Source organism: Anastrepha ludens, chromosome 6 (assembly GCF_028408465.1).
Source record: "Anastrepha ludens isolate Willacy chromosome 6, idAnaLude1.1, whole genome shotgun sequence".
In the NCBI taxonomy this organism is placed as follows: Eukaryota; Metazoa; Arthropoda; class Insecta; order Diptera; family Tephritidae; genus Anastrepha; species Anastrepha ludens.
Window position 1 is genome coordinate 120433178 of NC_071502.1, and position 27665 is coordinate 120460842.

At 36.9% G+C, this 27665-nt stretch overlaps 1 protein-coding gene across 6 annotated transcripts in view; it reads left to right on the forward strand.

The window, feature by feature from the left end:
- Positions 1-27665, forward strand: part of LOC128866556 (7SK snRNA methylphosphate capping enzyme bin3) — a 180235-nt gene that overhangs the window by 147927 nt on the left and 4643 nt on the right. For 5 of the 6 annotated variants that reach the window (XM_054107381.1, XM_054107382.1, XM_054107383.1 and 2 more), the window contains 5 exons: positions 18604-19830; positions 21673-22662; positions 23946-25263; positions 25777-25960; positions 26023-27383. In XM_054107381.1, coding sequence (XP_053963356.1) covers positions 21836-22662; positions 23946-25263; positions 25777-25960; positions 26023-27383 — 3690 coding nt within the window. In that variant the 5' untranslated portion in view covers positions 18604-19830; positions 21673-21835. The remainder of the gene's footprint in view (positions 1-18603; positions 19831-21672; positions 22663-23945; positions 25264-25776; positions 25961-26022; positions 27384-27665) is intronic. The other variant, XM_054107386.1, reaches the window with a different exon arrangement.

Genomic DNA, 27665 nt, shown 5'->3' on the forward strand with positions numbered 1-27665 from the left:
CGGGCCCGAGTGCCCAACGGAGGTCAATTCTGATGAAATTTTTTGCAGTTTCAAGAGATATCATGGAATTCTTCTAAATGTATAAAGTTTGAAGCTTTGTTTTATATGATATTTGTTGTGGAATGAACTATATTTTTATAAAAAAAAATTACTGAAAATTAAAATTAAAAAAAAAAGTAGTCAAAATGGGTTCAAATGTTGTAGTACCATAGTTTTTAGCGAGTTTTTTATGTCTTCAATATCGAAATTACCCCAAATCACAAACAAATTTTATATGGGGAAATGAAAATTAACGATCATAAAATCAATTCCCTTCACCATGCAAAATATTTACCCAGACTTTTTTTTTAAATGTCTCCCTGTCGCAAGACATGTCAGCAAGTTGTCTTCGATAGCTTAACAAGTTTTCTTCCGTTTGCATCCAAAAGACGTTCGAAAATAGGAAGTGATGTTTTCACAAAAAATAAGACAAAGTCAAAGTTAAAGACGTAAAATCAAATAAATACTTTGAATACTCGAAAAATTGACCCAGACTTATTTTTAAAATGTTTCTAATGTCATGCTGCAAGTCATGTCAACACAACGTCTTCGATAGCTTTGAAACTTTTCTTCTTTTCCATCCAAATAACATTTGAAAATAGGAGGCGAAAACAAGAAATAAAATAAAGTAAAAGTTAAAAGCCGTAAAATCAAATAAATACTTTGAACAAGTTTAAAATTTACCAATATTTGTTTTTAAACCACCTTTCTAGTCTAGTCTCCTGTTATTCTTTTTTTTTCTCTTTTTGTTGTTGTGGTTTTTTTATAAATAACTGAAAATAAACTGATATTGAGTTTTTGTACCATAAGCGGACACAGGCCTGCAATTATTTTACAGAAAGAAGATTTTATGTAAAGTTTTATTTAAGAAAATTGTATTAAAACAATTTTTTGTTAAACTTCAAAACATACGAGGTTTGCTAAAAAAAAAGGTGAATTTTCTAATTTCGCGGGCTACGTACATTTAATTATTATTTTTTTTTTTATATTGGTACACTCGTCTCGAGAATATGTTCACGTTTTAGTTTGTTTGTGAAAGGGGTAAATAAGACAAGTGTTTTGCATGTTTGGCGATTTTCGGCTATCGACTCTTGGCTCTCCTGGACTCCTTAGTGTATTAGTAAATATTTAGAATGTTAATATAGATTTCTGCCACGGTCACTCGGCTCCCCAAATCTCTACTCAATACAGGTACTATATTTATGCATGTGCTTGGGCGTCCGCTACTATATGCCACTTTGCATATTAAACGCCACTAGACAGCGTTTCTACGCTCCCCTATTTTGCATAATCATCCTCTCCAACTCACCCACATTCAAACATACATACATATATGCATTTGTGATATATAGTCTCCGGCTTAATTTTTTTGCACGCCTCCTTTTTTCCATATGCCACTGCAATACTGCAACGCCTCTGGTACACACACACACATATTAATTCAGCATGGATGTCAAAGCATTTAAAGTGTGTGTGATAAACTTATAGCCTGCCATTGCTAGCCGACTATACCCCTTAGTTGCTGCTGCATTTATGCAGTTGTTGCTGACAGTGTGCGCTCTGTATGTGTCCGTTGTTTGCTGTAAATGCGCCTGCATAAAAGTGTGAAGAAATTATAGACAGGCGCATTAAAAAAGTGTTGTTGATATATTTTTTCTTATGAAGGCATAACTTTTTTCTGCGCCTGTTGTTTGCTTCCTCATTTCTGTCTCATTTTCTGTAGTTTTTCCGCTCTACGCTTCGCTTTTCCTCTATTGTTTATTAGGCTCTTTTGTGTGATTTTTTATTCTAATTTTTTTCATTTGCTTACTTTTTTTTATTAAGCATAAAAGGAAATGCATAGATTTAAGCTTTTCTAGGCTTTGCATACAAAATTATTTTACATATGTATGCTCTCAAGCTTGCACGAGTGCACATATATGCACATTAATACGCTTCGTAAAGGACATACGGCAGCTCCTTGTAGGTTTTTCTTCTTTTTTTCAAGTGCTTTCATTTTTTTTTGTTCCTAGTTTTATGTACATGTAGTAATCGGGTTGCTGATAAAGTTAGTTGGCAACACCACTGGTGGCCATAAGCTGCTGGCTATCATTTTTAGAGATGTCTAGGAGTAGAACGTAGTTAAACACCTGCTGCCAAGTTGGTTTTTATTCATTTCTAAGTGCACAGTTTTCGTTTTTTTCTTGAATTTTAAAGTAGCTGTAGTATCAGTGGTAGTTGTAGCGTTTCATGCCAACAGCACTAAAATCCATACCATCAGCCAGCCACCCGTTCGTCCAAAACTTTTTTTTTCACAAAAAATCTGAAGTCAAAGGCTTTAAGGTTAATCTTTTCCACAGAAATACAGTCTAGTACACGTTCGAAATAAAATCGAAACCTGGCAGTTTTGTGGGCGGTCATATTCGTTTGTTTAGAGTGTGAAATGGAAGGAATCCTTTTCGTGCAGTGAGCTAAAAATGAAAATTGTGTAGTAAACACTCCCGTCTTCAAAGGAAAACAGCCATTACGGCCATTCAAACTTTGGCCCTGAACTCGGTATAGCTTTGCTGAAAGAGGAAGAGCTGCAGAATATTGGACCCTCTGAGCTAGTGCGTTGTCGTGATGGGAAAACAAAACTACTTGACTTCCTCGATGCCAAACACAAAGAAATTGTTCCAGAAGGCTGAACGTTGGTGTATGTTCTTCCAGGATATGCTACTAACTAAACATAACCTCGATATGCGCCAATAGTGCCATCTCTCTGTCTTTGCACGGGCTTTTCAAACAACGCTCGTAAATTCCGCGAAAAAAATATAGTATAATTTTGACAAGTTTTGACTATTGATATATTTTTTATTTTCAATAATTTTTTTATAAAAATATAGTTCATTCTATAGATAAAATCAGGTTTCAAACTTTGCACGAGATTTATAAAATCTCGAAAACAAAAAAAATTAAAAAATTTGAAGTGGCTCTAATTTCTCGTTGATTTTTGATATTTTTTTCCTGGCGGTGTTGCAATTTTCTCTCATATTAAATGTACTAAGGAAAGAATTATAAGAAATCAACGGGGTTTTTGTTAGCAACTTCAAACTTGCTCGTTATTATACTAAAATTTAAGGGGCTATAAAACTGCGTGTTGTTTTTCATTCTGATTCACAATTTTTCCATTTTTATACTGAAATTTATTAGGCTATACACCTAATCCAATACACCTGTGCATCCAATTTCTAAAGCTGTTAAATTTTGGGCATTAGAAATTTGCAGTTTTTGAATTAGAAAACACCAAAATAATAATGTCCTTACGTATGTAGGACGACTTTCGCGGTAACCCTGTATAATGATATCCCAACAACTTTTAGAGTTACATTTTTGATTTTTTTTTAACTAAAAATTATTTATTTGGCCAAATGCTGTTTTTCAGACATATTTCTGCTATATCACTGCTAATATCACATGTCACTGCTAATATCACATATCACTGCTAATACTCAGATTTTTTGTTTTCATCAATATGGCAATACTTTATGCGTACAAAGGGTGGGTCATCCTCTGGTTCCCCTTTTGTAAGGCTATAAAAAAACATGCAGTATTTTATGTATGATTATTTTATTAAAAAGAGTAAATCTTTTCATTATGTTCATTTCGAACCCATTACCCATTTGCTCATTTTCGAGGAACACTATTATCTATATGTATGTGGCACGATTCTATAACAAAGTTCACATCTTCAATTACAGTCACAAAAATGTTCCCATCTCTGAAACAGAACTGACGTTTCCAAGACCATTTCCGAAAAAATTATCGCACAACCACACCACTAAGTTTTTATTATTTTTGAACGCTTTTCAAGCCCAAGGTGGCTAATTTTGTGCCATGGATGTAGAATACCAATTTTGCGCAGTGTTTTTAGGCTCTCTGTGCCAAAATTACACAGACTTTTAAAATAAACCAGACACATGAACCACCCTTTATACAATTCGTGTGGGGTAGGTTTATTCACGCATACATTTTGTGGAAGCAAACGATTCGCATCTGTAGCACTGTGGCGAGATGGTAGTGTGGGGAAGGCAAAGCGTGGGGCATAACTTGTGTCTATAGGTTAGTGTGAGTGTGAGTGTGCACGTCGTGAGTATATTTGTGCGCCTGAGGTGCAAATTATGAATTCATTAGCGCCAACAAACAAGCCACAAACTCTAAAGCAAAAACGGCAGATGGGTATAGTAGAGCAAGACGGCATAGCAGCATTTATATACGAGTATGTAGATGTGTATGTATGTACTATGTGTGTAAATCTACTCCACCTTGCATGCGCACCAAGTGTGTGGTGAACAGTTTGGGAGGCATATCTACACACATTTATTTTATATTTTTACTTTGTAGCCCTTTGTATGTGGGTGTGGTTGTGCATTGATCTGCTTGAATAGCTGCGCATTGCCTTGGCTTTTGTGCCGAGGTGTGAATGGAGGGTGAATTTTATGGCGTGTAGGCGAGTTTTTACGCTGCTGCGTGCATACAAGTACGAGTATATGTAACATTAAACATTCTGTTATTTATTTTTTTATTTGTATTTTTTTTTAACTCCGCTGTGGCTGTTTAACTATGCTTTAAGCGGCAGCAAAAATATGGGTTGTAAAACTGTAACAAAAACGAGTAGTCAAGTAAAGAAAACTAGAACACAAACTAGAACATTTTTTTACGCTTTGACGAGCGATTATGATGTTATGTGTTTTTATATTTTTTTATTTTTATTATTTTGCACTTTTTATTTTTATTTTTTTATTATTCAATTTTGTATGCACACAGCGACGGGCGGTCGTTGCTTCCACGGCATTGCCACTTCACTGGCTAATTGTTGTGCGGTTTTGCTCATTGTTTTTGTTCTGCATTCTTTTTCATGACTCGTTTAGTTGCTTTGTTGCTTCTCCAAATAGTTGTTACTTATTTTTTTAGCATTTTAGTATTTTTCTGCATTTGTTTGTAGTTTCTATGCTAAAGCGAAAACAACGGCCCCTCTATGTGCAGTTAATTTCCTCCCCAGTCTGTCGTTGGTTTAACCGCGTTAAACCGGCTGTTCCTAAATGATTGTGTAATTAGCGGAAAATCGTTTGCACAATTTTACAAAATGTTGTTTTAATGATTTTTTAAACCGCGTGTGTGGTTTTTTAATATCTAATGTCGAATGCCAAAGTGCAGTTGTTAGTTATTGACAGTAATAGCCGGCAACTAATGTATTACATAAATTAATTTATCGCATATTTTTGTGGTAACTGAATTGCAGTTATTGTAGTTTAATAACAGGGTCACATGAGGTAATATTTACTGCAGGTCATGTTTAGTTTTTTCTTTGGAAACCGCCGTTGTATGTTAGAATGTTTGTTCTCGTATACAAATTCGTAGATATGCACCTAAACACAGTATTCTTAACACGTTGCGTGCCACCAAATACGTCAACTTGTGGAATTAGCGTGCCCAGGTGCCATTGTTGAAATTACTTTTGACTCTTAAGTTGAATATAAGTACAATAGTTCGAATTACAATAATTCCTCCGAAATTAAAGATGGAAGAAACCTCTTAATTATATGACATCATGCGACAAAAATCGTTAGGCTAAGTTTCAAGCGGAAACCCGACATTCAGTAGTGAGTAAGTGACTAGTAACAGTCAAGCTGTACAAAAGACGAAAATCAGCTTTCAAAATACTTCAAAAGTTGTTCGGCAATCCGAGTGGCGGCTTAACTACGCTAGTAAACCTTAAAGGCTTTGAGAGAGTTGTACCACAAAAACAAGTCTACATACGTTTATTTCGTTTATTTCAATTCTAAGACGTAATAAAAGTTTTTATAGTCCACTTAGAGCTAATATGACCTTAAATTACTACAGAGAGTTAAATAAATATATTAGAAAAATAGTTCAGAAGTTCATAAAATTCATTCTTTGACTACAAAAAGTCAGGCGAAACAGAACCCGAGAGCTCATCTACGCGTTTAACATGGAATGTTGGACCATCTTGTTATAGCCAAAGGTCTTTCAGATCATGTGCACACACCTTTTTGAAGAAAAATTATTAAGAATCGTTTTGCACGGCTACGCAAAGGGTTTGAGGTTTGCAACTAGATTTTCTTTATCTCAAAAAACTTTCACTCAACTGTAGGATATGCATTGGTAATTGAAAGGTCACAAAAGATTTAGTGGCACACCAAAAACGACAAATTTATTTACTAGCAAAGTCACTGAGCCGAAAATGAAGGCATGTGGAACCGTGAGCGCGACGCCTCTGTGGATTTTTTTTTTTACTGAATACTGATGTTTAGAAAAAATGTATGTACACTTAAGTCTTTGCATTATGAATTGATATATATTTAGTACAGAATAGATAAGAAAGACGTTATCACGTGGAAAATTAACTCTTCCAAACTCCGAGTCCTATTGAAAATAGTCTTAAAAGAGGCATTGTACTCGTAGATGTACCTCGTTAGATATACACCGGGCTTTATTAATAAGTCACTATTCATCTGTTTTTCCACTTCATTAGCCATAAATAATTAAATATCATTTAATTTAAATTCCCATTCATTTATTGTTTCTAATGCATGTATCTCAGTGAGTACAAATATTCGCTCCTTAATTTTCTGTGAGTTATTTTCTTTCACATTCTGCCTTTACTAAGCAATAATGCAGCTTAATTAAAGTTTTTCACTCAGCATGGCCTGCACAAGTTTTTGAAATTACTTAACTATTTATTCATATATTTATTCAATATATGTATGTATGCCTTGTCGTATTTACCTAAGAACTACTGTTTGGTTTACTCTCAAGCAATAAAAGATTTATTAGCAGCTGAGCGATATTTGACTTAGCGAAATGAATATAGCAAAGAATGTAAAATAAAACAAATTTGTATGTAAATGGGTAAACATATATTGGGAAAGTAAATACAAACATCGGTTACAAATTTATTTTATTTTATGAAAGTATAGGGTGTGTTTCAAGTGCCAGGCCGACTTTAATTTGCATGGCATTTGGCAGTTGGCATTGGTAGTCATAGCGAGCGGGCGATAGCAATTGGTTACAGAACATCAATAATGTGCTGAAATTGATTAAACATCGATAAATCATTTAATAGTATTCATTTAAACCAACGAACATCAGAAAATCCTGATGAAGTCAGACATTCAGCAGAGTATTGCAGAATGTCCCTCTGTATCTCATCAATGCACAGGAATTTGGGAAGATGACTATACACACATAATATATATATTAGGCTCCTTCGATTGCCCCAGCGTTAGCAAGTGGCGAGTAGATGAAGCAACTGGTGCGAGTAAGCCTATGGTGGTAGCACTGAGAAAGGGCTCCAAAAAATTGAATTTGTTTTCAAGCACTTAATGAGTATTAGTAAGATCGCGTTCACAAAGGGAAACGTTTTTGTTTCAACTCGCTACTTGTGATGCCCGTACCCTGTCAAGTCCCTTTATGTTCTCGTTCTTCTCAATGCTGTTGTTAACTGTAGACTAACATTTGCAAGAACTGTTAATACGACGGAAGAGAATTCGCAATGTTGAAGCAACAAAAGTTTCCCTGTATGAGCGCGTTCTAGTGAAACTCTCAGCTTTAATGCTGAGTAGTGAGCGTCAAAGTAGTGAGTAATACCAGATTTATGAGGTATGCCCACACCCGCTAGCGGCGAATCTTGCTCAATAATTTTGTTGTTGCTTTCACATGCAAATTATTCGTCAAGTGGGCAGAGCTCAGAGACAGCGAACAAAGAAGTGGCGAATCGAAGACGCCTATTATTTAAAACCAAATGTTAAGTAGGTTCAGGATAACTTGGATGACCAACTATTCTTTGATATAAATGATCGAATGTTTATCTCATTATAAAGAGGAAGGTATGAAGTTAATAGTGGAAAATAACAACAGGCAAACGACCACCACGACCACACCTTTTCCTGAAATTTTCCATAACCGAATTGCAAAGTGGCTGCCCTATGTCCTCGAGAGCCTCTTGAATTCCATCTTTGAGGTCTTGAATCGACCCTGGCTGTTGGCGTAGACCTTCTCTTTCACGTGGCCTCAAAGAAAAAAGTCACAAGGTGTTAAATCACAAGATTTTGGTAACCAATTTGATCACCTCTTCGAGATATATCACGGTCCGGAAACTTTTCCCCTAAAAGGTCAATGGTTTCGTTGCTTGTGTGGCACGTAGCGTCGTCTTGTTGAAAATAAACGTTGCCCAGATCAATACCATCCAATTCCGGCCATAAAAATCGTTAATCATCTCTCGATAGCGCAATCCATTCACCTTTCCATTCATCGATTTTTCTGTTTTACTGCAGATGCAAAAGAAACCTCGACAGCGTATAACCTCCATACGCCCATGTGAGAGGAGCTGGGAGCATGCCCCACATACCACTAGTTTGACGACACAGAGAAATGAAATGAAATGTATTTAATTTAAAAACTATGAAAAAAAACCATCGACTCGGAATATTAGAAGTACCCTGTACGTACGTACGTTTGTATGTATATATGCACTTATATATAATATATATATTTATTTATTGAATTGCAGTTTTATCTTCGAATTTCTAACAGTCGTACTAGCAGTCGGCAAACAGTCTATAGGCAACCTGCCTTGACGATGTTTAATTAATTTCATAATAAATATTTGAAGAACCTATTATTTGTTCATGTGGCCTTTCAGCGCCAACAAAGTAACAACTGACATGTTTTTTTGTACTTTATTAATACCTTTTAACTTACAACCGAAACGAAATTGGCTTTTGTGGTCACGTCAGTGTCAAATGCACCCACACATTGCATACTTGTACAGACATATGATTGCATTTATGTATGTAAGAGTGGCCTCACCAACACGTCTGAGCATTAGCTTTAAAAATATTGATACACTTATACATACATACACATTCAAGTTATTTTACTTTGGTTGGTTGCCCATAACATTGAACGCATTTCCCTCATACGCACACAAACCACTTATTGCAATTGCCTTGCGTTTTGCATTCACTACCCAGAGCTCCTACTGCAATTTGTCGTCTTCTCACACAACCTTTCTCGCACACGAGTGCTTTTCGCTTAAGCAATTATTATACTTTATTTTATATTCCTCCACTCAATTTAGATATGCTCTACTATGCCACATAGAGTTACATATGTAGGCACATGTGTGTGTGTGTGTGTATCCCTTGCATGCTGCTACGCATTACTAGATTTTCTACATTCTATGTATTTGGTCGGTCGGTCATGCTTCTCATGAAAGCGCTACTCTGCTCCACTTCTCGCCTTCACTTCGTCGCCGTGAAACGTTAATTGGATTTTCTCATCAATTTGCCACGCTCAAAGGCAATGCAACAGCAAGCAGCTCTGTGCCTGACCACTTAATTGCGTTTATTTCGTACTCACATCTGCTCTGAGCAGAGCACACTCATAGTCCTTGATGCTCGCCAGCAGTGGTTTTGATGTTTCTCGAGTTTGTTGGTTTTAAGTGAATTTTCGATTATTTTTCTTATTCCGTTTTGTTTTGTTTTTGTCTTTTCTTTATGTTGGTGCTTTTACTAGCCAGCTCTATCGTTGTTGAGTGCCCTCGATGGTGTGTAAACTAAATAAGCGGCTTAAAATTAAATAATATCTCATATTGGTTTTCATCTCCACCGCTGAAGACACACACTTTTTTCTTACCTATTAAGCTTTTCTTTATTAATTTTATTTATATTGTTAAAATTTATAATTCATAGCCGCTATCTTCGTGCAATGGAGCTAATTAAGAGGCTTTTTACGTAGACTCTGAGAGAATTTTCTAAATGCTAAGTCTTTGTGTTAGTAGTGGTGAATCCAGAAACCGTTTAGGATTGGCGAATTGTAATCTCGTTGAGATAATTGGAAATGGTGAGCGAGATTGAGTGAAAATAGATGAATCAATGAGAATAATGTGGCGCATACAAGCTTCAAAACTTTAGACGGAGATTTTCCACTAAGATGGTATTTATGCTGAACGTTTACCTTGCAGCCCTTATTATTTTTTTTTTTTTTTTATTCAGACAAAACATATCAGAAGCCGTCAGTGCGAGGCTTAAAATGCATTACACCCTTCTACCTTCCAGTGTCGTTCCCCGTTACGAGGGCAAAGTATTATATCGGAAGGCTGTATAAGCACTAAACTTAGCTTTTATTACTGCCTGGATGCATTTAGTCGAAAGTTGCTGTCACTTGGCTGTACTTCAGTATTTGTCTTTCATAAACACTTATGGACAGAAACAGAACTGCGATATTTTGACCAATTTTTACTACCTTTCGTTCTTTTTTCTTAATTTTCATAATTTTTTTATAAAAATATAGCTCATTCTGCAACAAATATCATAAAAATCAAAGTTTCAAACTTTGTACAAGATTTTTAATAATACGATCGATTTTCATCAAAAGTTTTAATTTTTTTATCGGAATAAAAAAAAAATGGGTACGCAGCTTTATATCTCATTAAATTTTACTGTAATAAAGTGCAAGTTTGAAGTGGCTCAAAATTCTCGGCCATCCGCGAACACTAATTTTAAATGACTCGCTGGAGGACTTCGGTCGGAACTTCGTGAATAATTTTAGTAATGTTGGCTTCCAATGCCTCAATCGAAACTGGTTTATCCACGAAGCATTTAGACTTTAAATACCCCACAAATAAAAGTCCTAAGTTGGACTGATCCGAGACGAGAGATAAATTGCTCACCAAAACGACGACGCAGTAAATCCATTGTTTCATGGGTTATGCGGGCTGTAAGGCAAGTAGTGTCGTCTTGTTGGAAGCAAATTTTGTGGTGATCTCGGGCTTCAATTTCCGTCATCAAAAAGTCGTTTATCATGGCGCGATAGCGTTCGCCATTCCCTGTTACTGCATTGTCTTTAAAGAAATATGGCCCGAGGCCAGCCCATAGGCCGCATCAAACGGTTCTTTTCAATGGATTTAATGTCATGTAATGTGTAATCTGTCATAAAAACCCCTATTGCAAAAAGTATCTCCAATGTGATCATCCTTTATAAGCAAGCCCAGATCGCCAGAAAACCATTCCGTAATCGGAATAGCCACAATTCGTCACGTTTTCAAGATATTCAGGATTAAAAGTAAAAAAAAAAAAAATACATATATATTTATTTTTTATATACAATATATATATTTTTTTTATATACATTTTTTTTTTGTATGTATTTATTTTGTTGTTTTATATATTTATTTTTTTTACATACCTATATTTATTTTTTTTTTGGCTATATTTGAGGTTAGGTAACCTAATGAGATACATGTTTTTACAGCTCGTATTAAAAAAAAGTATCTCGAAAGACAGCTCTTTCCCTTGAAAATCAAATTTGATACATAAAGCTGCTTTGTTCGCCTCTGTGTAAGCTATTTTTTGAATTTTACAATGGCACGAGTTAACTAAATATAAGCGATACCGGTACGTCAGAAACTTTCGGAAAAGTGTGGTCTTGTTCTTAATTTAAAATTTATTTCGACTCACCAGTGTTGTTGTCATAGACAAACTCGAGGTGCTTTGTTCCATCTGCTTTATCCTGGAGCAAAGTCAATTCTATTTCAGATTCGGCGCCAACGCCCTAAGCCAAACCAAAATTTTTATTTAAAATTTTCTATGTATGAATACCCAAATCTAAATTTTTCTCAATTGTTTACCTATTTTTATTTAAACAACCAAAAAAAGTTCTCTTCCTTATTGTACATAAAAAAATGATTGTCGCCATTTGTCACATACAAAACACCCATACTTTAGCTAAAAGCCCACTTTTTACGGCAAAAATAACTAAAAGTCTGAAGGGACAAATCTACAACCATTATTTTATGCAAACAAATGCATGGGCTAATACGCACACACATGAAATATGAAATATGGATGCCTGTGCATGCAGTGCAGCGCCCTGCCTCTTGGCCCGGTCATCAACAGCGCAAATAGTTCTCATACATTGTAGTCTAGTCTGCTGTTGAAGTGTATTTTTTACGGCTGCACAGTTGTCGTGCTCAGCAGGTAAATAAATAACACAAAAAATGAAAAAATATGAAAGGGTAAAAAATATTTTTGTATATGGTGAAAATTTTTTCAAAATTCTTGTGGAAAAAATGCGAAAATATTCGTTTGTGTAAAAATTGTGCCACGATAAATTAATGACTTTCTTTTCCGCTGGGGCACCGCAGCATACCTGGATGCCGGTCGGACAGTAGTCAGTGGTCTAACTGCTCCATCCCATTTCATTTCCTCTGCCCGCGCTGTTGCTGCTGCTGATTCCTTTCGTTTACATACATATGTGGATGTAATAAATATGCAAATTTTTTCATTTTCAGTTACATTTACAACACTGAGTGGCACAGCATACACCAGCTTTGACAATTTGGCATCAAAATAGCTTTCTGAGGCAAATTTGCAAAAAAAAAGCATTAAAAAAAGTGATGCAAGTTTTATGTTCACAAAAACGAGGTGTTGAATATTTTTAAAGTTTATTTATGCATAGTTTTTGCTAATCTTTTGATGAATTGCGGACGAAAGCATGTTATGAAAAATTTGTTTGATTTAGTATGAATGAATTTAGTAATACTAGAACTTTTGCGTTTTAAAAGCTTACTGGCTACTGTGGAGTTAAGCTAGAACTTTGCAACAAACTTACGCGACGTTGCAGCGTACGGCGTTTTATTTAGCTGTCAAATCTTATAGCTGAATAAAGCGCTGAAAGTCGTAGCGCCTGGAAGACTAGATGTGGAATTCTAGCTTTAGAGCTTTCACTGATGTCTCACTTTAGTGATCAGGAAACTAAATAAGTGAAAGTTTGGAATAACATAGCCATCTTGAAAACTTAGAAAAACGTAAAACACACTTTTGATCGAGAGATTTACGAGAGTTTACAGTTTTTGTAGCATAAATTCTCATGTTTCTAGCTATCAGGCAAAAGCTTCGAAAATTTATGGCCGTTTGGGCTAGTCAAATATTTATATTAAAAACTCTGAAGTGTAGGAATACCATTTATTTGTAACCCGGGCTGGAAATCCACATCTAAAAAAAAATGTTTTAAAAAAAATCTTTTTTATGGCCGTGGACTCTCATTAGGTGCCCATTAGTTTACCTAAAAACTTTGAAAATTTATGTCTGATTTTGCTAATATAGTAAAACATTTATATTAAAAGCTCTAAAGTGTAGGTCTACCATTTATTTTTACCCCGGGCTGAAAATCCATATGTAAAAAAAAAATGAAAAAAGCGTTGAAAATTTATGGCTGAACGTTTATAATTAAAGCTCTAAAGGTAGGTCTACCATTTACTTTTGTTCTGGGCTGGAAATCGACAATTAAATATATTTTTGTATACCACCGACTCTCATTTGGTGCTGCGGAGTATATTTTTGAAAATACTTCTCATAAAAAAACAATTTGTCATTCGGAAGCGGCAGTAAAACATTTGTGAGGTAACAGTCAACAACTTTGAGACCAAATGGTGAACAAAGGTTATACACATCATTTTTTTTTTTATATTATTTTTTTTTTTTAAATATTAAATATTAACAATAGTCTAAACATTACTAAGTGTTTTTAATACATTTCAGTTATTAATAAATCAGTTTGTACAACAAAGCTTCCATTTTGCGAAAGTAACAGCTATACGGCCGCCGTAGCCGAATGGGTTCGTGCGTGACTATCATTCGCAATTCACAGAGAGAACATCGGTTCGAATCTCGGTGAAACACCAAAATTAAGAAAAACATTTTTTTAATGTAATATAGTTATTTATAATTATATTTCTAATAAATAAATAAAAAAAGAAAAACATTTTTCTAATAGCGGTCGCCCCTCGGCAGGCAATGGCAAACCTCCGAGTGTATTTCTGAAAAAGTGTATTTCTGGAAAGCTCTTTGCTCACTCGGATGACGGTAATACATCAACCAACTACAGAATTTTTTTAGAAACAAATCCAAAAATTGTAAAAATATATATTTAGGCTTAAAAATCTAGATGAGCTGCTGCTTAAAATAAAACTAAAAGCTTAAAAAGCTCTGCAGCACTACAAAGAGCACCCGAGTTAAGGCAATCGGGCATCGTTTCGAATCAAATAAGATAAAATTAAAGTTATTTATGTACTAATGCGTTGCAAATTTTTTAAAAGTATTTTTTAGTGAGGGTCGCCATTTCAAAACGATTTTTGTTCGATTTGAAATGTAGCATTACGACCAAGGGACATTAACTGTTGAATAGAGTAGCACCAGAGGAAAACCAACAAGAGGGAGTTATCTATTTGTTTTTGCTTTTGATTCCTGAAAACCAAATGCCTCCTCCTCTTTGTGGCGTGCATCTTGATGCTGTCAAATAGAACCGGAATCGGTCCCTACAATATCAAAATCTATGAACAAAGATTGACAGTTCAGAGTAATTTAAACTAAAATTCACAATTTAGACAAAAAGTACAGCTAGATTTGGGGATAACTGTTTTATTTTAATTGAAGTTTAAATTTTACTTCCACAAAGCTTCAATGCTTTCAACACAACACGCAGTCATGCAATCAAATAAATATTCAAATACATTTTAAAACTTCGAATATGGCTGCTCCCAGCGATTTGGGAGATTAAACTAAAAAACATGCGTATTTAAATTTTTATTATTCATCTGCTAGCAGTTAGGTGCACCCACATATATGTATGTAAGTATGCGTGAGTTTAACTAAGAAATTGCGCGCAGGTGTTTTTAATGCTCGTTTACTTCCATTGGGAATTCTTAAATGTGTACATTAGAAAGTATCGAACAGAAAAGGATAAGAGTGGTCTTGCACTTGCTCACACTCACATCGAAACACACATAAGATAAATAAATAAATAAATATATTTTTGTTATTATTTATTGGACCCCTTACAGGCGTAATGTTGAAGTAAAATGTCATCTTATGTGGTGAAATTGTTACTGGGCCAAAGACAGCTGAAGTGACAGCGCGAACGCATGAACACGTAAATAAACCTGTCACAAAGGTTGCCACTGCGTACATGTGCATGTGTCACATATTCGCCTAGACATATTACAGATGTGTTTACCAACATCTGAGCACTGGTCTTGCCATGTTTCGTGCTACACACAGGCCTGCAGGCTACTACTATCTTTCATCCTTTCTTACAGCTTCCTTCTAACCTACTTCCATTGAAGTTATGCGCCAGTGTCCTTAGGCAGTTATTTATATACGTACGTAAATGCTTTTATAAAGACGTATGGGTGTTTGTAAGTACTGCGTGACTGCGGGTATGAATGTTTGTGTCATTTGTTTTCGCCTTTACCACTTGAGTTCTCATTGTATATCATCTGAGCATACGAGTACTCTCTCATATACATACAGTCAGCGTCAAAAGAAAGTGTACACCACATATTGTTAAGTTTTGACTATTTATGTATTTCTTTTGTAGTTCATAATTCATATTACGACTACTACTACTACAACTTTGTATAAAATTTGTAAAAATTCGGCAAATTTTCATCAAAGCTTCAAGCATTTTACTCAGAATTTTTAGTGGAATTTCGGGTATGCAGTTTTATAGACCATTGAATTTTGGTGCATTAAGCGCAAGTTTCAAGTGTTTGCAAAATTGCGTGGATTTTTGACAATTTTTTCTATGTCGCATGACATGACGTGTTGGGTATTTTCTTGTATATAAAAAAATGTCTAGTAGGTGTTAAATGGAGAAAAAGCACAAGACCGCGACCGAACAAAAATCTAAAAAATCAGTGTGACTTTGACTTGCTTGAAATTTGCTCTTTATTATACTAAAATTCAATGAGCTATAAAATTGCATACTAGAAATTGTTTCAGAAATTGTTATTAACAAGTTTGAAATTTTAATGAAAATTTGTTGATTTTTTATAACTTTTCTACGAAGTTTGAAACTTTACGTTATATGGGTTTTGTAATAGTATGAACTAATTATAATTTTATATACAAGTAATTACAATAAAAAACTAACAACTCGAAACTTGTCAATATATGGTGCACACCTTCTTTTGACTTTGTCTGTATGTATACACCTATTTATATAGTCTACATTTCAACGACACAGTTAAGCTTCATACCAACCGTGATAACAGTATGACAATAAGCGGCGATAAAAACAAAAACAAAAACAAAAAAACCAGCAGTAACGACGTCCATAACAATGGCAGATAGCAGTGATAAACTCCAATGCCAACAAGTAAACAAAAAAAAAAAACAAAAAAAAAAAACCAAAAGCATCAAAACATTAACGCCTTCAGCTGTAACACCTTGTTTCATGTAAAGAAATCAAGAAAAGGATAAAGCCTTGTCGCCTTCCTGCATACTTACTTACTCGTATTTGCTGGTTGTAGGCGTTCCTCAAATGCCTCGTGGCCGCTAGTCGAGCAGTCATTCACCCAGCCAGTGAAGCGTACGCAGCTTTTTTAGCATTCTTTCGTTTCTCACTTCTTGCTCTTTTTGAACCTTTGCTGTGCCCCCTCTAATATGAGTATTATCATCATCTGCGCTGTGCTATACAACTCTTTACTGTGCCTCTGGGTATTTTCATCGTTTGTCATGAATACGAATATTAAACTGCGTCAAGTTATTGGTTTATTGAAATGCAAATTATGATTTGGTTACAGATTATCTGATTTCAGTTCTATTTTCGTATCACTTCTCTCGGTTTATATCTGTCACTCTCCTCGGGCACGAATACCATTTAGTGTTGATTGAGTTGAATATTCCATTGAAATGCAGGCAGTTTAAATTTGTGTCATTTTCTTGGATTCAAATTAAATTTTACTGTGTGCAAAATTATGCCTCTTTCTCGCTATTTTCGTTTCCATTATCATTGTAAAATTCTTACATGTGGGATTACTTATTGTGGACAAACTGTAGAGTGCAATTTTTTTTTTTTGCAAAGTTTCTGAATTTTAATATCTTCTTTGAGCATTTTTATAACACCAAGCGTTTTACTGAACGCTGGTAAAAATCTCTGTTCTACTTTCCGCCTATTTCTGTTTCTGGAGTAAGTTGATTAAAAACATGAAAACAGAAAAGCAAACGTGCTCTCTAAAAACCAAATTGGAAAACTCTAAAGTTATATGAGAGCTATTGGAAGACTGAAAAATCTGCAACGAAAACTTCAAAGTATGTTGAAAGGGCCTGTTAAAATTTATTAATGCGCGTTAAGATTAATTTTATCCTGTTTTGGTTTGACTTTAATTAAGAGGCAATCAAGTTGCACGCTTGCAGTGAAGAAATTCAATTAAGCCTTTGAAAAGACATAAGTGCTTGCACACAAATATTTGCCACACCACTGTGCCGTTGAATAAATTCAATGGCTATCGACCGCACATTCTACAATTTCAATACTAAACATTTGAAATAAATTTCGCTGTGTAAAGAAACGGCTAAAAAATCGTTGCTGTGCACAACCGACCCACACATTCCGACTCCCACGAGGTAATACGATTTTATTGCGATTCCTCATGAGATACTCTAAATTTTGCACCACTCGCCGGCATCATCAATATCGGCAACAATTATCGTAAAAACGGAAGCGACAGATTAAGTAGAGAAATATGAAATAGAAGTTGACATGGCAGAAGAAAGCGCCAGTAGCTAGCGCGACCGATAGAATGGCAGTCGGATGACAGTACAATAGTAGCAGCGGCTAAGACGGAGCACGCGGAAGAGTGAAATTCGAAAAACGAGCAGAGCGGAAAAAGCCTTCAATTGATATCCAACAATTTATAACCACAAAATCAGCCAAATTCCGGGTGAAAACAGCTGGCGTGACACATTGAACAGCGGTAAAGCAGCAAACAAGGAGTGAGGGAGGGCAGTTGGGTTAAGCAAATAAAAAATAAGAAAATACGGAGGAGGGCAGAAACAATGGCATGATTGTTACGGGCTGCTAGTTGCTTGGTGAATGTTGGGGAAAGTCGAGAATACTAGCTGAAAAGAAACTGCTTGGTTGGCTTTTTCATACAGCCTAGGTGGAAATTCGATTTTTTTACGGCTTTGGGGACACTAGTGCGCCTATACAACTTATACTTTACGACAACTTGCTCTTAGCGCTTATAATCTATCGGCTGCTACTAGCTTAAATATTCCTACCACTGCCAGCCGCGCCACACTTAGACGTTAGACGATTATTCTGCTACTGCTGTGTTGCTGCTGATGATGATTTGGTCTGTTAAACTCTGGTGTTTTGTTGTTTTTCTGCTTTGCTGATATGAAGTGATACCTTTTGGGCCTGAGCAGTTGAGTTGAGTTACAAAAAAAAAAAAAGAAATAAATAAAATGTTGAGCCTCTAAGGACTTGTAGACGCAGACACAAAAATGCTATCATGTTCAGAATTCCAAATGGATGAAGCTCATGCGATATTCTTCTACTTGTATGTGTATATAAACATACGTATGAATAGTTTATTTATATTTTAGCATTTAAGTTCACTTTATTAGATATGTACATATGCCCTTCCTTCCTTGCTTGCTCCTCTGTATTGTTACACAAATAAAGTCGAGTGTATTAAACACGTTTTCCCCCTTATGGGCATTTTTTACATTTCAGTGAATCCTGGGCTCTGGGCAGCACGTGAAGGAAGTAAAAGGCGCTAGCAAGGAAAGGTGTTTTGTGCTTTTGTTGTAAAAGTGTTGGGTATGAGTGCGCAGAGACTTGAAGATTTTGTACTATAACACCGTACAGTCCACCCACTCGTTGGCAGATGAACTAAGCGGAAAGCGGCGCCTTTTAAAAGCTAAGCGGCGCAAAGTAATCACAAAATCACTGCGGCTGTAGATACAGCAAGAGCGAGCTACAGCATACCGCACAGTCTACATTTTGTCCATAGTCACTGTGGACGACGGAAGCGGAAGCTGATTTCAAGCGGAAGAAACGTAGTCATCTAACGGAAGTTACAGCGAAAGAAGAAAAGACAAGAAAAATAAACAGTGTAGTGAGTGAGTAAAAAATACAGAAGACGACCAGTAGCTTTACAATTTGAAAAACAAGTGAACAATTCTTAAGCTGATTTTTTAGCATTAAAACTGGCATAAGCTAGCACACCCAAAAGTAGGCAACAAATGCATAGCAACCCAAGTGACGAACGAGCAACGTTGATGTGTAATAAAGTGTATGCCATTCTAGCGTGAAATTTAATTAAAATGCAAATAACACAAAAGTGAAGTGAAGCGCAGCGTAGAAGAGATAAAGAGAAGAAAGAGGAAGTTTAAGAATTGAAGAATAAATAAAGTGACTTAAAAGTGTGCATCGGGCGCCGTAAGTAGCCTGACAAGCAAGCAGCAGGCGGTGAACGGCAAGACTCTTCAAGTGTACTATTGTGAATTGAAGTCGACGCTTGATTACTAAGGCGTGACCTAAAAAATTTGAAAAAAAAACCAAAAAATAAAAAACAAAGCAACCAAACGCAACTGATAACTGAGTGAAGAGAATTGGCGAAGCGCAAAGTTTAGTCGTTTAAGCGGACGCAAGCGACAACACACCGACATTCCAACGGTCAATGTAATTGAATCAAAACGTCAATGACAAGTGCAAAGTTGCGCTACAAAAAAGTGAAGAAGAAGAAAAAGTAAAAAAAAACTGTTTAGGAACGGCCGACGAAAAGCTGAGTGCAGCAACAAAAGTTGAGCAAAGTGGAAAAGTGTAGAAAAAGTGCCTAAAACTTGACTACAAAAATGTGACGTTTTGGGAGCAAATAAAACCTGTAAAAAATAAAACCTAAAAAAAGGAAAAACAAACAATTAAGTTTTATGTTGAATAGTTGTCACTCTACTTAAGGTAAGCAGTGTTTATTCGCGGAAAAGTGATTATCAGCGCCTTAAAGTGTGCTTTATTGTACGTGAAGTGTTGCAATGTTTCCGTTAGAGGTACAGTACATAGTTGGCTTTTAGGCGCATCTTAAAGGAAAAATACCGAGGGCTTCTATGCTAATGAAGTATTATGTAGGCATGCTTAAACGCCTAAAACTATGCATCCGAATTTTTAAGTGAGCATTGAAAAGGTATTTTACTGTTAGAGGCACAATACATAGTTGGCTTTTAGGCGCATTTTAAAAGAAATTTGCTGATATATTGTATAGACATGCCTAAGCGCCTAAAACTTTGCATTACAATTTTAAAAGTGAGCATTGAAAATTCCTTTTGCAATTTTTAGATCGCGTACCTAATAACAGTTTCTAACACTGATCACAGTTGGTAATGACAAACGTTTTTTTTTTGTGTTTTTAATTAAAAAGCAATTATGTTATTTTTTTTAGTGGAATTTTAGAAACTCCTTTTTCTGCAGAGTTTATAAAATTACTACTCAATTACTACTTTTCATAAAATTTATCTTAAGAGCCGGCTTTGTACGTTAATTTGCTTACATGTGTGCTCTAGCGCCTAAAACGCCGCATGGGTATTGGAAAATATTTATCTACGTTGCAAATACAGCTTAAGTTTTGATATCGAGACGTATTATTTATACTGACGTTTAGCAAAGTGCGGTGAAGCGTATCCAAAGAGTAACAAATGTTTTTCTTGTTTTCGTGAATGATTTTATTTTATGAAAAATAATTTTATATAACTTAAAAAAAAAATTTAGCGTACTTAAAAGTGTGCTTAATTAATTAAATCAGCGCAGAAGGCATTTTTCAATTCAGCTGCCTAGAGATATGCAACATTTTATGGCAAGTCGATATTATTTAACAGAAGATATCCTCACTTCGAAAAATAGTTCGATTCCAGTTGAATGGCTTTATAGTTGTCTCAGCAGCAGCTGAAAGTTTGCTAAAGCACCAAAAATTATGCTGTAGAAATGTGGAAGTAACGTAAATTTTCTATGACTTCAAATATTCAACTTCAGTGCAAAGTAAAAGCTTTTAAATCGATTATGCAGATGAATTTGATATTCGATAGTAGATGAATTTTGTTGCATAAAATTTTAAGCAATCTCAAATTTCTTGGTAATGAAGCAGTTTTTGCAGAAAACCATAATTGGTATCATATTTCAAGAACTTTGAAAATTGCTGCAAAAATGTGTCTGCTGCCTAAAAGCACACTAAAGGTGCAATAGTTGGCATAAATTTTGGTATTTCAAGCTTTTAATTGCGGCTAACGAGCACTGTCGAAATCTTAAAGTCAATTTAAGGTATCAGCACCTAAAATTATGTAGTTTCTTATTTGTGTTAAGTAACTGCAACTCAGCTTGTAATTGATGATAAATGTGGATTAAATTTTGTTGCATGAAAATGCATAATTTATTAAGCGAAAGTATTTCAATATATTGCAAAACTAGTTGCAACACTCTAGCAAGAATTTGGAATTCAAATGGTATTTTGTAAACAAATGGTCGTTAGGCGTGCGAATAGCGCACCAAATATTTCTATATAGTTTCCCCGTTGCGCCTGCAAGTATGCTACAAAACAGCTACCTATCGAATGCTATAAACTTTGCTTCATAGGCATGGCGAAGTAGACTCGCACGGTCGATTGCTCCACTCGCTTCGCAGTAAATTAATAAGGCACCTAAACGCCCACTATACACGTTTGTACATGTATTGGTATGATATTACAAGTAGTACATACTTTCGAACAACTTAGCGCGCACAATAATTTCGAGAACTTTAATTGTTTAATTACAGCATAGCAGTTCTGGCAATTTACCCGTACAACAACTTTGCGCAAAGCGAAGTGAATTTGCAAATTAAATATTGAGCCCGAAAGTATGCAGTGAAGAGCACCGTAACAAGTGAAAAAAGACACAAGCAACAAAAACAGTTTCTGAAAGTGAATTCAATCTGAACTATGGAAACGCGCAGCAAGGACGCTTGTCAAACGGCTGCTGCCGATTCCACAACAGTAATTAGTGTGTTGTCTGCAAGTCAGAACAGTGAAAATTGTAGTGCCAACTCTATTGGTATACAACAACCACAACAACAAAGACAACAAACCGGCGTCATCAATGCGCCACCACCGCCACCACCACAGCAACAACAACAGGTGAGCAGCACAAGCAGTGCGCCGAAAACTAACTCGCCGACGCCAACAAACAGTGGCCCCAACAACAACAGCAGCAGCAATAATAACAATAACAATGCAACAAATAAGACCAAATCACAACAACAGCAACAGCAATATCATCAATTTCGTGCACCACAACAATTTGTGCGCCATCGTCGCGCCACCATCCCCGTTACGTTGGTCAATAAGAAAGGCAAAACATGGAATAAGCGCCAACAGCGTGGCGCGAAGCAGCTACAACAACAACTGCAACAGCAAATGCTACAAAGTGGCAATGCCGTCATTGGCGCTGGAGATGGGATATCGGTAGCGACTGGGGCGAGCGCCACAAGCAAGGCTGACCTCGAGAATATACAGAATTTTAAGAATCAACTTGGCGGCCATCATTATTATCAGCATGGGGGTGGTGGTGGCGGTGGTGTCGGGCCTGGCGGAGGTGGAGGACATCGCGGCATAGTTGGCGTGAACCCTGCCGGTGGCGGCAGTGGCGCGGGCGGGACTGGAGCTGGTGCATCGGGCAATGGCTTACCGCCGGCCGCATTAGCCAACCTAGAGAAACTGGGTTATGGCCATGGTCATGTAAAAATGCACAAAAAGCTGTTGGTTCATAGGTGAGTAGGAAGGGAAAGCAATAACAGAAAAGGGTGTGAAAAAATGTGAATATGAATAGCAGGAGTTCACTGATTTCAGAGAATATAGATTTACATATATTTTTTTATATATATGTATGTATACTATTTGTTTTTTGTATTGTATTTCATTTTTCAATTTAATTCATTGTAAAGGTTTTTGTTTTTCAATTTTATGTGATTTAAATTTTTCATTTATAAGAATATGTTTATATTATTTACTTTTTTATATATACCTATTTTTTTCTACTTAATTTTCTGATATTTTTTTTAATTTAATTTTAATTTAATTTTTTTGCTTTTCATTTTATTCTTTATTTTGTTAATATTTAGAAGTACCAAGGCATATTAAAAAGGCAGTGTCAGTAGAGCAAAAACAACAAGACCAATGGATTTATTCTTTGCTTTTGTTCTCTAAAATGTCGAAATTTAAAAGCGAAAGCTTGACAGTTCTGGTAATATAAACCAAATTCGGCTATCAGATACCTAATAAATAGAAAAAAATAAAATCAGCTGTTCTACTCCTACTATCTGTTCAATGTGATGTGCCTTGATGATTTACTTTTTGTATGGCCTTTTATTTTTCTGTTATTTTGTCAAACTTACATTTTATTTCAATTTACTTTTTGTATATTATTATTTTTAATTTTTTTTTTAAATTTTATTTCTTTTTTCGTATTTGCATGTATTTTTTGTATTTATGCATGTACTTTTGTTTAATTAATTTTTTGTTATTTTGTTAATGCTATTTTTTTTTAATTAATTTTTTGTTATTTGGCTAATAGAATTTTTTAATATTTTATTTTTGAAATTTAATTTGCTTCATTTTATTTTATTCTATTTACTTGAACATTCATAGTCTGTTATACACATATATACATCGTTTTTCATTTAGCAAAAAATGTATTTAAAAACGAAGTGGGAATTTAACAGTTTTTTTCCTTTTTTTATTTATTTTATTTTAATTTTATTTTTACTCATTTAAAATTTATTTTTATTAATTTTTATTTATTTTAACCTCATTTTTATTTACTTTAATTTTAATTTTATTTATTGTAATTTTCTTTATTTTATTTTTATTTAATTTTAATTTATTTTTAGTTATTTTAATTTTATTTATATTTATTTTAATTTTATTTTTATTTGTTTTAATTTTATTTTTATTTATTTTAATTTTATTTTTATTTGTTTTAATTTTATTTTTCTTTTTATTTATTTGAGTTTTATTTTTACTTTGCTAATTTTCATTTCCTCTTTTCCTTCAGGGGTCCGGGCAACCATCATCATCACGTGCTTTGCGCCGGCTCGGCACACAACACCATCGGCGGCAATGCAAACTCGAATTGTTGTCTTGTGAATGGCTGCAATGGTGGCGGCGGTGGTCACCCAAATGGAAAGGACACTGCGAACGGCAGCACAAATAGCTCACAGTCTGGCAACACCGCCAACTCACTCCACTATTGCTGCTCCAGATCTAAATTTTTTCTGCCAGATAAACGCACTCGAAAGGAGGTCATCATACCGCCTACTAAATTCTTACTTGGCGGCAATATTTCTGACCCGCTGAACTTGAATTCGCTACAAAACGAGAATTCGAATGCTTCGTCAAACAGCAATACGCCAGCGACCACACCACGTCAGTCGCCGATTACCACACCACCCAAAGTGGAAGTAATCATACCGCCCAACATACATGATCCCCTGCATTTGCTCGATCCTGTCGATTCCATGGAGTATGAGAAGCAGCTGACATCACCAATGAAGCGGAGCGGCCAACGTGGCGGGCACGCACATCACCACAGCGCCAAACATCGTCATCGCAAGAATCGCAAGAGCAAGCGACGCCGTCATGATTCATATCAATCATCCGTGGGCAGTGCGTCCATTGGCGATAGCGACATGTCCGCGCTGGCCAACAGTACACTAACCACTGATGCGGGCAGTATTAATTTAACTTCACTTTCATTGTCCACAACGCTTTCGGTCGCTTCATTATTGGACAGTAGTGTCAATTCCAGTGGGCCAGTAGGGGATGGTGTGAAAGGCAACTTGAACACCATTAGCAACGAAGCTCAGTTGGTGAGCACGTGCGAGAATGCGCCAGCTGAGTACCGTCAACAGCTGGAAGAGCGCGAAGAGAGCAAGACGTTGGACTCAGCAGCAGTTGACATGGCATGCGTAGCTGAGGAACGCTTGGGCCAACGGAACAGTAAAAGCACATCGCCAATAAAACAGTTCGCCAACGTGGTAAATTCAACATTCTCTGGCGCGTCTTTGGGTGCGGGCGAAGCGGTGCCAAGCGGTGGTGTGGGAGTGCTGGCAGCAAGTATGGCCGCTGTTGCGACAACAGGGAGCGGAGTCGCGGGGGCAGTGTGCGGTAGTGCGGGCGGCGCAGAGGCTCTCGCTAGCGCTAGTGCTGGTGGTTTGTTTTTGCCGCGCGAACGCGCCAATCGAGATTTGCGTTTGGAATTGAATGCAACAACGTTGTCGTCGTTGAGCGGCAGCACGTGCGGCAGCGGAATAGGCATTGGTGGCGGAAGGAAACGCAAGATAAGCGAGAGCAATAACTCGCAGAAAAACAAGGTGAGTGAGAGCACTGAAAAGCGAGTACAGAGGGACAAAAACAAAAAAACGAAGAAAAAATAATAAAAGTAAACAAAATGGCTGGGAAACGGTTGGTCGGTTGTAAATGGTGTTTAGTGGGGCAGAGGAGGAGATGATGTCAATGCGCTTCGATGGGTTTATTCATTTATTTGTTTTTATTATTTACGCTTATACGTGTGTTAGTGTTATGCCAGTGAGATGTGGGCGCGTGTGTGTGGCGTGAGGCGATATATTTAGTGCAACACAGTAGGGGGCTTGATTAATTGTTGTGATTTTGTTTACTTCGCACTTTTTTTTAAGTATTGATGGACTAATTTTTTTGCTGTTGTTGCAAAATGCTTTAAGATATGTAAGAGATTGAACTAAAAGCTAATAATTAATAAAACTTAAGCGGTTGCCATTTTTTTATTTTTTATTCTTAGCGTGTGGGGAGCACGTGCACTTTTCTTAAGATGTTTTTACTGATTACGTTTTTCTCGTTCCATCTTCCAGAAATTCCATCGCGATGCCATGGATAAGATCGTCAGTCCGGTGGTGCCACAACCCGGTGCCTGGAAGCGACCGCCACGTCTTGCAGCCACAGGCGCACGAAAGCCCACGCGGCGCTCCACATCAATTAGCGAAACGGACGTGCTGAGTCCAGCAGACGAGGTCGCCAAGCCGCTGATGAACGAAGGTATGCAAATAAGTTTTACATTGACCCGAATTACACCACTAAACGTCCATTTATTTTCGCAGCCGATTTATTGCGCGTCGAAACGCCTGACTTCAGCAAGCTCGAAACAATTTCGGAAGTGGGACTAGCTAGTCCGCTCAGCACCACATCAGGCGCCACTTCGGTTGCCGCTGGTGAACAGGAATCACCGATGGACACAAGCGCTGGCGATACTTCGGCCACAATGCCGACTGAGGATTGCCCAGCAGCAGGCGATGCTGCAAAAAGTGTCGCAGATGTCCCAACCGCCTCCACTTCCATTGCGCAGCTTACAAAACTGCCACATTTCCGCGCCGATGGCGTTAAGTATCAGTATGGCAACTACGACCGCTACGTTGGCTTGCGACATCTCAATGAGCTGGTGGATGTGCGTCTGCAAGTATTCCAGCGCCACTTGGAGCTCTTCAAGAATAAAGACATACTCGATATTGGTTGCAATGTGGGCCATATGACCATCACAGTGGCGCGTAATTTTGCGCCCAAGTCTATATTAGGCATTGATATCGATAGGAAGTTGGTAGCGCGCGCGCGACACAATCTCGCCTTGTATGTGCGCATACCAACGGAGCCGGCGGTCAAGGCGCTAGATGCGTCTGCAAGCATTAAGAAGGAAGAAGAAAAGGGCGAAATGAAAAACGAGAAAGTGGCAGCGAGCAGCGCAGCCGGCGAAATAAAGACAGAAACTGTAAGCACAAAAGATACTGCCAATTCCGCTGGAGACAAAATGGGCCCAGCAGCCGATACCAGCATAAATAAACCAAAAAAGACGCGTCGTCGCAAGAAGTCGAAACACCCCACACAACAGTTTGGGCAGCAGCAGCAGCAGCTGCTACAACACCAACTACAGCAGCAACAACAACAACATCATCATCACCACCATCACCACATGCATCACCACCACCACAACCATTACCATTACCAACAACAGCAGCAAGCATTGCATGTTCCTGCTACTGATTTATTCCCCGTGTCATTTCCACTCACCTACGGCGTCATACCAACGGGAAAACCTACCGCCTCCAACGCGACAGCCGATGCTCATTCGCCCAGTGCGTCTATAAACACACCTGGCCATGCGAGCAATGCTACACCAGGCAGCGGAGGCGGTGGGGCAGCAAATCGCAAGCGTAAAAACGAATTTCCGCGGAATGTATTTTTTCGCCATCAGAATTATGTGTTGGAAGATGAGGCACAGCTGGCAAACGACACGCAGCAATATGATCTCATACTTTGCTTGTCGGTAACAAAGTGGATACACTTGAATTTCGGTGATGCTGGACTGAAGATGACCTTCAAGCGCATGTTCAACCAACTGCGACCCGGTGGGAAGTTGATATTGGAAGCGCAAAATTGGGCGAGCTACAAGAAGAAGAAAAATCTAACGGTAAGTAGAGAGTACTTGAATTGAGATGAAAAAAATTAGGGAAATGAGGAATTTAAATCAAATTAAAATTTTACCTAAAAAGCAAATAAATACACTGAGTTCAAAGTGCACGGAGACTCAGAGGCATGTTTTCTCTTCAGAATAAATTCTCGACAGGTCTTGGCTTCTTTGGTTACTCTGACTGGCAATTTTAACGTCGTGGAAATATGACTGATTACGTATTTTGGAGGCTTCAGGCATACAAAGTCGCCAATATGGACCGTAACTTGGCAAAGCGTTGAT